Consider the following 8957-nt stretch of genomic DNA (forward strand, 5'->3'; position numbering starts at 1 on the left):
AGCGGGGGAGGACCTCATGGCTCCTGACATCCCAGGCAATACATAGAGTTGGAGCCTAGGGAGGTTCCTAGAGAGGCCCCACTCCTTTCTCTCACACCATCACGACACAGCCCCTCCCCCACACCCATGAGATAAGTCCCGCCCCCTCCTGCCATTCCTGGCTCCGAACAGGCTGGGCCGTTGGGCCAATGGGAGGGGACTTGGCCGGAAGTGGGTCCGAGAGGGTCCGGCCGCCCCTGGTGTCCGTGGTTCCTTTCGTTCCGGGAGCGAGCAGTTCCGGCCGGCTTCTCCGCTCCCGGTCGCCGCGATGTCGGCGGCGAGGAAGGAGTGTGAGCTCTCCGGGCAGATCGAGGACTTCGTGGCGTTGTTGAAGCGAGGTCGGGATCAGCCGCGCTCGGAGGAGGCTGCCCGGCACACGGTGGGGCTGCTGCGGAGGATAGTGGCGAACGGGCGCTGGGACAACGCAGGTGAAGAGCGGAGCCTCCGTCGCCCCCAGGCTGCTGCGGCGCCTGAAGCCCCCGCGCAGCCCCCGCGGGAGATGAAGGGTGGTAGACCCTCGAGGCCTACGTTGGGTCGCCTCACCACGTTGTCCCTGAGAAACCAACCGCCGCCTGCTGAGTCAGGCTGCAGTCCTGTGCTCACTTACGTGGGAGTAAGGCCCTGTGACTAGAATGGGTCTTACTCCTGAGTAGACATGCAGAGGATTGGGCTCTCTGGCTGCAGTCCTATCCTCACTTACTTGGGAGTAAGCTCCATTAACTCTAATGGGACCTGTGTCTGAGTAGACATGCATAAGATTGGGTTCTGAGACGGTCTTTAAACGTTGTCCACACTGAGTGGTATCCTTGTGGGAAATCGTGCAGGGGATGGATAGAGTGAATAGAAAGACACCCTTTCCCCTCTCACACCAGAACCAGGGGACATCCACTCAAATTGAGTGTTGGGAGAGTTAGCACAGAGAAAAGAAAATATTTCTTAACCAGCATGTAATTGGTCTGTGGAACTCCTTGCCACAGGATGTGCTGATGGCACCTGGCCTGGATGTCTTTAAAGGGGTTTGGACAGATTTCTGGAGGAAAAGTTCACCACAGGTTACAAGCCGTTTTGGGAATGTGCAACCTCCTGGTTTTGGAAGTAGGCTATCTCAAGAATGCCAGATGCAAGGGAGGGCACCATGATGCAGGTCTCTTGTTGTTTTGTATGCTCCCTGAAGCATCTGGTGGGCCAGAGATACAGGAGGCTGCACTAGATGATCTTTTGGCCTGATCCAGCTGAACTTTTCTTATGGTGGCAGCAGCTCACCCACGTTTCAGGCAGGGCTCTTTCCTTATTCCTATCTGGAAAAGCTGGGGATGGAACCTGGCTAGGAACTTTTGCATGCAAAGCATGTGCTCATCTGCTGAACTACAGTCACATTCTCAAAACACTGGTATCAGCATCCGAAACTGCTGTAAACAGTCATACCACTGTAGGGATTTGTACCTTGGTCTTCTTCCCTAGTCTGGCACACTTTTCTACACTGGCTTTTAATATGTGATCCCGCTACACACAATTTTTCTTTCCACCCACAATGACCAGATGCAATGGAAGCATAGGTATTTGGTGCCTTTTAAGAACTCGGTCAAAGCTCTAATTTTTGCAGTTATATTGCAACTGTAATTTCTCTTGCCCCATGAGGCAAATTGCACCTGTCAAATATCTCTCTTCTACACAGTTCTTAAAAAGTACAGAAGCTCTGTGCAGGAGCTTATTTCTAGGTGTGTCACCTAATTCTGATTTGAACATTTTGATGTAAATGTAAGAAATTTACTAATTTGAATTACTGATGCACTGTATGCCCAGCCCTCCCCCCATGACAACCCCCATGCAAAAAGTAGGAAGGCAATGCAATACACCACACAGCCTGTGTGAGTCTGCCAACTGCGTTGAGCTGTGTCAAGCAGCAAATTAACAACTATGCTGAAATGTTTTATTTACCATATTCTTGTCCTTCCTTTCTCCCCCTAAGGTTCCCAGATTGTGAGCTGTGGCTCCCTGGGCAGCATTGGAAACGAGTCAGGGGAGTCACAGACTCCTCATGAAAAATCCGCCACCCTAAACAATGTATAGAATTGTAGCCCTAATGGGAAGCCATGACCAATGGTCCAGTAGGTCAAGAGTGCTGTCAGTCAAAAAAGTATGGGAACCACTGTCCTAAGGGGACCCAAGGGGACCTGAAGATGTGGTGTTGTGGGAGGAGATATGATGTTTAGTGAGTAAATTCTGCACTTTTAAAGAGAAGAGTTCTCAGGTCATCTTCTGCTCATTTCAGGAGAGTTGATGGAACTAATCCGTAAAGAAGGGCGGCGAATGACTGCAGCCCAGCCCTCTGAGACCACTGTGGGTAACATGGTGAGACGGGTGCTGAAGATAATTCGTGAGGAGTATGGCAGGTAAAGTTGGTTCTGTTTATCATGTGTTTTTATACCCTTCTGAGAGGATTTTTTTTGGTAATGTAATTTTTGCCTTTCATCAGTCTTCTCAGCTCTGTTCCCCAGCTATTGAGTCCAGGCAGGATGGGATGGGAAGTGGAAAGCTTCATTCTCCTCCTAATCCAGCATGGTGTTGGCTAGACTTCAGTTGGGGCAATGTTTTCTTTGTTTCTTTCTCAGTTTGAAAGATTCTGTTCTTTCCACAGACTTCGAGGACGTAGTGAAGAGAGTGACCAGCAGGAGTCACTGCACAAACTTCTGACTTCTGAAGGTCTCAATGAGGATTTCAATACCCACTATCCTCCACTCAGAGCCAATATAATTGAAGCAATTAGTGAGCTGTTGATTGAACTAGGTGAGATAAACCAGCACAATACTAGAAAAAATTGTAGAAACTCTACAGTAGCTAGTAAACCAAGGAGGAAGAGTTCCAGTAGAGAATGCAGTGTTGCATTACTATGTGGAGCGGTCTGCAGGAAGTCAGTAGTGAGAGGCAACACATTGGTTTCTACTAGAATGATCTAAGAGGACACCTGAGCTCATTACATCATCAGTGGCACAGATGTACCACTGGCACAGATGTACAATGTATCAGTGGCACAGATGTAGCCTTCAACTTATGACTGGAAGCAAGGGAGCTACCATTTGTGGGAACGCAACCTGAAAATTTTGCAGCTGTGTTTTGCAAGAACTATGAGGCTACAGTAGGCATCATGCCCTCTCAACCTGTCATAACTGCAGACCTTCGATCTTTTCCCAACAAATAGTGTGTGTTCCATGCATGTGCTCTCTTCCTTCTTAATGCCCATAAGGCCCAGTCAGTACATCACAGATTAGAGGTTTAGATGTGATAGGAAATGGTGAGAATTTGCACCCTGTTTTGGCAGTTGGCCTTGTATCTAGTTAATGCAGTACTCTGTGAAAGAAGTGTTGGGCCTGCCTCTCCTCCCGTGACCGAACTATTTTTCCCTTGCAGAAGGGACTACTGACAACATTGCCATGCAGGCACTGGAGCACATTCATTCCAATGAGGTAATCATGACTATTGGCTATTCACGCACAGTAGAGGCCTTCCTGAAGGAGGCAGCACGCAAGAGGAAATTCCATGTCATTGTGGCTGAGTGTGCGCCCTTCTGCCAGGTAAGAACCTCTTCCTTGGCTTCACATTTGTGTTCAGTGCTTACTGAGGAGCTCTGTCTTCATGTATAAACACAAAATAATTTTTTCCCCACTATGGGGGAATGTGTGGGCTGTGGAAAGAGTGCTAGGAAAAGTTTTCTGTCTTTCCTAACAGGTGGAAGCTGCTTCAAACAATTACCTCCAGAGCATTCCTTTGTGCGTTGCTTTGCCAGTTAGGGTAATTTTCTTATAGTCAAACAGCTGGGAAAATCTTAGAAAAAAGTGAACTATAATTATAGAATTATAATGTAATATTAGAACATACTGTCATTCACAGACAAATTCATGCTCATCTACAGGAACTGATAGGCAATTATAAGAAAGCATTTCTTCATGCAGTGCACACTCTGCCTGTTGCCACAAGTTCCTGTAATGGCAATTAGGAAGAAGTTTGTTTTTTTTAAGTGTTAGAGATGAATGAATGTCAGTGATAAGCCATGATAGCTGAAAGCACACCTCTCTTTTCAGACTTCTGGCTACCAGATACTGGGATTAAGAGATTTATTGCTATCATGCTTAGGTGTCTATCTGGGTACTGTTGATAAAGTGGTCATTAGTATAAGTAGTTTGATTATGTGAACTGTGTGTCTATGGAACCTCAGAAAAGCTCATAAACTTTACTTGCCTGGCCCCTCTTATGAAAATCTTCACTTCTTATGCAGGGTCATGAAATGGCTGTCTCTTTGGCTAAGGAGGATATAGAAACTACTGTCATGAGTGATGCAGCCATCTTTGCTGTCATGTCTCGAGTTAACAAGGTTGGTATGATGGGGCAGCTGGGCTTACCTCTGTCTTAAAGAGAAACCAATACACAGTCATTGGCAGTTTTGAAAAGGTATGATGGATGTAGGAGGGACTCCAGTCTAAGAGGAATTTTAATACTTATTAAGAAAATTTCTATAGTGTTGTTCAACAAAAAAATAGGTTCATAAAGCTGTATATATATCAAAATAAATAAATTTACATGTAGTATGTCACAAAACATGTTGAGTTTAATAGAGTCATAGGAAAAAATGTTTTGGTACAACTACATGCAAATAGGAATTAGAGCAGTTAAGCACCCTCAAGACTATTTTCACTCTCTATGACTTAAGACTCTAGATCTCCTTTTTCTGATTTGGATAATGAATGAAAACTGGGAAGCTGAATTGATGCAATGCTTAACTGAAAAACATTTCCTGAGTCCACTAAAGACTAGTGTCTGAATGAATATGAAGTTTCTGTTTTGGAGAAGTCAATGTTTTTATTGTGTAGATTAGAATACACTTTAAGTTGGTTTTAGTGACTTCTTAAGAAACAGCTTCTCATACTGCTTTTACCTCCTAGGGAGGTGGAAATAGGAGGCTAAAGTGGGATGCTTGTCTGCACAAGGTTCTGGGATCCAAATGACAGTGAAAACATTCTGTCGCAGCCAAAATTATTTTTCTTTTCTTCCTAGTAAATTGTTCAAGCTCATGTAGTTGTTAGGAATACTTGTCAATCATTTTCATGTTATCTCATGTCACCAGATTGGAAATGTCTAACTGCCAGTGATACTCTGTTTCTTAGTATTCATTTGTATTTTCCAGGTTATCATTGGGACAAAGACTATCTTGGCCAATGGTGCATTGATAGCTGTCAGTGGCACTCATACCTTGGCATTGGCAGCCAAACATCATTCTACACCGCTCATTGTTTGTGCACCCATGTTCAAGCTCACACCACAGGTAATTCCAGTAACTGTTTGACCAGTATCTCTGTGATCAGAGGGTGCCAAAATTATCAAAAGGTGCAGAGATACAGCACAAAGATAAATCAAAATCTGTGTAGACTACTAAATATCTTTTCTATGAGTAGCAGAATTCCAGCATGTTTTGGAGAGGAGATAGGGGACTTCACGGTAGCAGTATCAATGAACTTGTCTTCCTCTGTTCTACTGGCTGCTATTCATATCACTGTTTAGGGCCAAAACTACACAAGCTGTTTAAAGCATTATGGTTCTAGTAGGCTTAGTTTTTCTTTAGTTAATAGCAACTGGATTAGTGGCAGGGACACAGAACATGGGGTGGGTGGTTAAGAGAGCTGGCACAGTTCTGATTTGTGGTTATGGTGGGTATGGCTATTTATTAAACCAAAACTAAGCCCATCAGTGCTAATGTAGAGTCCAATCATGGGCTCGGTGCGCCGGCTTACCGTCAGTGTGCACTGCTGCCAACATGCCTTATGGCACATTTGTGGACCCTACCGCTGGACGAGTGCTAGCGTTCCAGCGGAGAGGTAAGCAGGGGCATGGGGGGAGGCGGGCGGGGAGGAGGTGTTACAGGGAGGCAGGAGGCGGGGAGAGGGTGGGGAGGAGGCATGCCAGGGGGAGGGGGGAGGGAGGGAGGCAGGACCAGTGGAGCTTCGCTTCATCAGATCTAGAGTCTCCGTGTTGGGCTCACCGCCCGACATGAAGGCACTTGATTCACCACTGACCTTTGGGTTGGCAGTGAATCAAGGAGCCCCATTGCAGGGCTACTGTGCTTACCTGGGGGAAGAGGACAAAAGTCCCCTTCTCCCAAGGTGCCGCTGGCAGCTGCCTTGGGTGCACAGGATGCGGCAGCAGCCATTTTTGGCCCCACCACAGCTGCACACCCTGGGCAGCTCAGGATTGGGCTGGCAGTCTGCTATTTGCTTTTAGTCATGAGGATTATAGGCTGTCTTTAGATTGAGGTGGTATGCCTCTGAAGTCTAGATGCAGGGAAACTGCAGCAAAGGAGCATTACTTGCCTTCATTTCTTGCCTCTGGGCTTCCTGGAAGCAGTTGGAGCTACAGTGGGAAACAGGATACAGGATCAGGTGGGCCTTTGGCTTGATCCAGCAGAGCTCTTCTTACATTTTTGTGCATAGTTTGCCTGGACCATTGAGAGAAGCAGCGCAGGACCTAAACTGTGGCTGTGCATAGCTTACAGGGAACAGTGGGTGAAAGGACATATACCCTGTTATGTCTCTTGGATGATGTTGCATTTGCTGTTTTTAATTCCAGTTTCTTAATGAAGATGACTCATTCCACAAGTTTGTCTCTCCTCAGGAAGTGTTGCCTTTCACAGAAGGTAAGAATCCTTTGTTCATAAGGGATTTTTAAGAGGAAGCTATCTTGTAGGCCCCTCCTAAGGACTCTGGAATTCGGAGGTATTAAGGTCTCATACAGAATGAGCAGCATTATAATTTCAGGCTTATATTCTGAAACTACCTAGAGAATTACCACTTGTCTGCCTGAAGAAATAGCAGAGTTTGCTCTCTGCATGCTCTCCTCTGACTCATGCACTTGGATCTGTGCAGTGTGTTTAGGCTGGTGGAATGTGGACACAGCGTTCCATCATAAAAGTGTGCTAAAGTTTCTAGCCTATACTGGTTTTAATGAGATATTACACAGCTGTTGAAAACAACTTCTATTTGTCAGGTTTCCATTCAATATTTTTCTTCAGGGAAAATGTAAGAACTTTGATATCAGGTTAGACAAGCAGCTTGGCATCCTGTATCTGAAAGTAACAACTGCTACTTGAGAAGTTGTATACTGCACATGTAGTAGGAATGTATGGAATTATCAATGTTTCTCTTATTGTTTATTTCCAAGATGGACTGATTTAAATCAAGGCAATTTAAATTGCAAAGTAAAGGGCTCATTGAAATCATTAATTAAAATAAAATTTCCACATTTCAAAATTATAACATGAACTATGCATACTAATCAGTTGTGATTAGTTAATTAAAAATTAAAATGTATCTGTTTGCAGTTAAAGAGTCTTTCTGCTACCCAGAGCCTAATCAAAAAGCTCTGTTCATTCAGCCCACATGCCTTTTGTAGCACACAATTTACATCCCCCAAATTGAAGATTTTTAGTTTCACTCTTTCTGTATGGGTGAGGACAATAACCGAGCTCATCTACTTGAAGACAAAAATGTCCAAAAATAAGGGTTACTGGATGGAACAGTGTTTTGCCATGAGAGGAAAAGTAAGGGCTCAAGCATATCCAACTTTTTAGCACTGATGCAGCTATGCCAAAGGGTTGTGCACTGCATCCTGCAGTGAGGGTAATCATGGAGGCCTCCTCCAAATAAGGGAACAAATGGTTCCCTTATGTCAGGGCTGCATTGATGCTGGAGAGTTGGATAGGATTGGGCTCTAGATGTCCAAGCTCTTTGGTTGACATAATTTAATATCCATAATTTGCATAATCATAAACACAGCCTGTTGTGTCACACTTTTGCCCCAGCTTCATACTGTTGCTTAGAAAAGCAGCTTTAACGCAATGTGTTTGATAGAAAATCATGAATTCAGCTTAAGAAATTGAGTGTAAACTTTGATGGGTTCTATATTCAGATATCATTTTAAAGGAACACAGCCCCTTTATCTTCCCTTCTCAAGGATATTATGAATGAGGAATTATTCTTTTTCTCATGTTTGCTACTTTTTTAATGCTCCAATTCCTGTTTTCATAAGAACCAGTCCATCAAATTGCCTATTTAAAGGAGGCTGTGTCTTTGTCTAACATTCAGGCTAAGATTTCTGTTACAGTACATGGAAGATTTAGTTTGAGGACCTGAAAGGACACTACAGAACACTTAATACTTAAATCCTAAATTATTCCTATTGATGAACTCTGTGAGATTTTCTTCTGAGTAAACAAGCTTAGGAATGTGCTTCACAACTGTTCTATATTTCACCTTTCAATAATAAGTGTGCAACTGGAAAGCTTGGTTGCTATCAGTTTTGCTGGTAGCTACAGGGTGTACTGAACAACAGTTCTTTCACTGATGGTTATGTGTCATAACACTGTGTAATGTGAAACTGCTTTTCATTTTCTTCTACTGCTCACTTTTCAATTGTGTGAATATTTTTCTTTCAGGAGAGATTCTGTCAAAGGTCAATGTTCACTGTCCAGTCTTTGACTACGTTCCTCCAGAACTTATCACCCTCTTCATCTCAAACATTGGAGGCAATGCTCCTTCCTACATCTATCGTCTCATGAGTGAACTATATCACCCAGATGACCGTGAACTTTAAGCTGCTGAGTTAATGACAATTTATAATCACAGAATAATGTGTACTTTGTTTTCTATGAAGAAACTGCTAAATAAATATTAAGCAGGAGAACCTGGAATCTTCAAAAGATTCCTGGAATCTTCAAAAGAGATTTTCTCTGAGCAGGCTTCTTACATTACGCAAGAATACTCCTTCTGTATGTTCCATTGAAAGAGGGGATAATTTTTCCCTGAGATGTTTCTTTGTGAGCATAAGTGACGGCCTGAACATAGAAGGAAATTTGCAACACCTAAGTTACTTTC

The 8957-nt window shown here is 44.0% G+C and overlaps 1 protein-coding gene across 1 annotated transcript; it reads left to right on the forward strand.

The window, feature by feature from the left end:
- Window positions 1-243: 243 nt before the first annotated feature.
- On the forward strand, window positions 244-8804 carry EIF2B2 (eukaryotic translation initiation factor 2B subunit beta). The gene is made up of 8 exons (XM_066627343.1): window positions 244-467; window positions 2312-2432; window positions 2678-2826; window positions 3448-3611; window positions 4313-4408; window positions 5219-5356; window positions 6655-6721; window positions 8519-8804. Exons 1-8 carry the CDS (start codon window positions 308-310, stop codon window positions 8674-8676), a joined length of 1053 nt encoding a protein of 350 aa, XP_066483440.1. The 5' UTR covers window positions 244-307; the 3' UTR covers window positions 8677-8804.
- The last annotated feature ends 153 nt before the right edge of the window (window positions 8805-8957 follow it).

Source organism: Tiliqua scincoides, chromosome 1 (assembly GCF_035046505.1).
Source record: "Tiliqua scincoides isolate rTilSci1 chromosome 1, rTilSci1.hap2, whole genome shotgun sequence".
Lineage (NCBI taxonomy): Eukaryota > Metazoa > Chordata > Lepidosauria > Squamata > Scincidae > Tiliqua > Tiliqua scincoides.

What these genes read in the sequence shown, in the direction of transcription:
- EIF2B2 (XM_066627343.1), top strand. Translation starts at nt 308, where the DNA reads ATGTCGGCGGCGAGGAAGGAGTGTGAGCTCTCCGGGCAGATCGAGGAC. An exon ending in ATTCGTGAGGAGTATGGCAG is followed by an intron (nt 2,433 to 2,677) that starts GTAAAGTTGGTT and finishes TTCTTTCCACAG; the next exon opens with ACTTCGAGGACGTAGTGAAG. An exon ending in AGTGTGCGCCCTTCTGCCAG is followed by an intron (nt 3,612 to 4,312) that starts GTAAGAACCTCT and finishes CTTCTTATGCAG; the next exon opens with GGTCATGAAATGGCTGTCTC.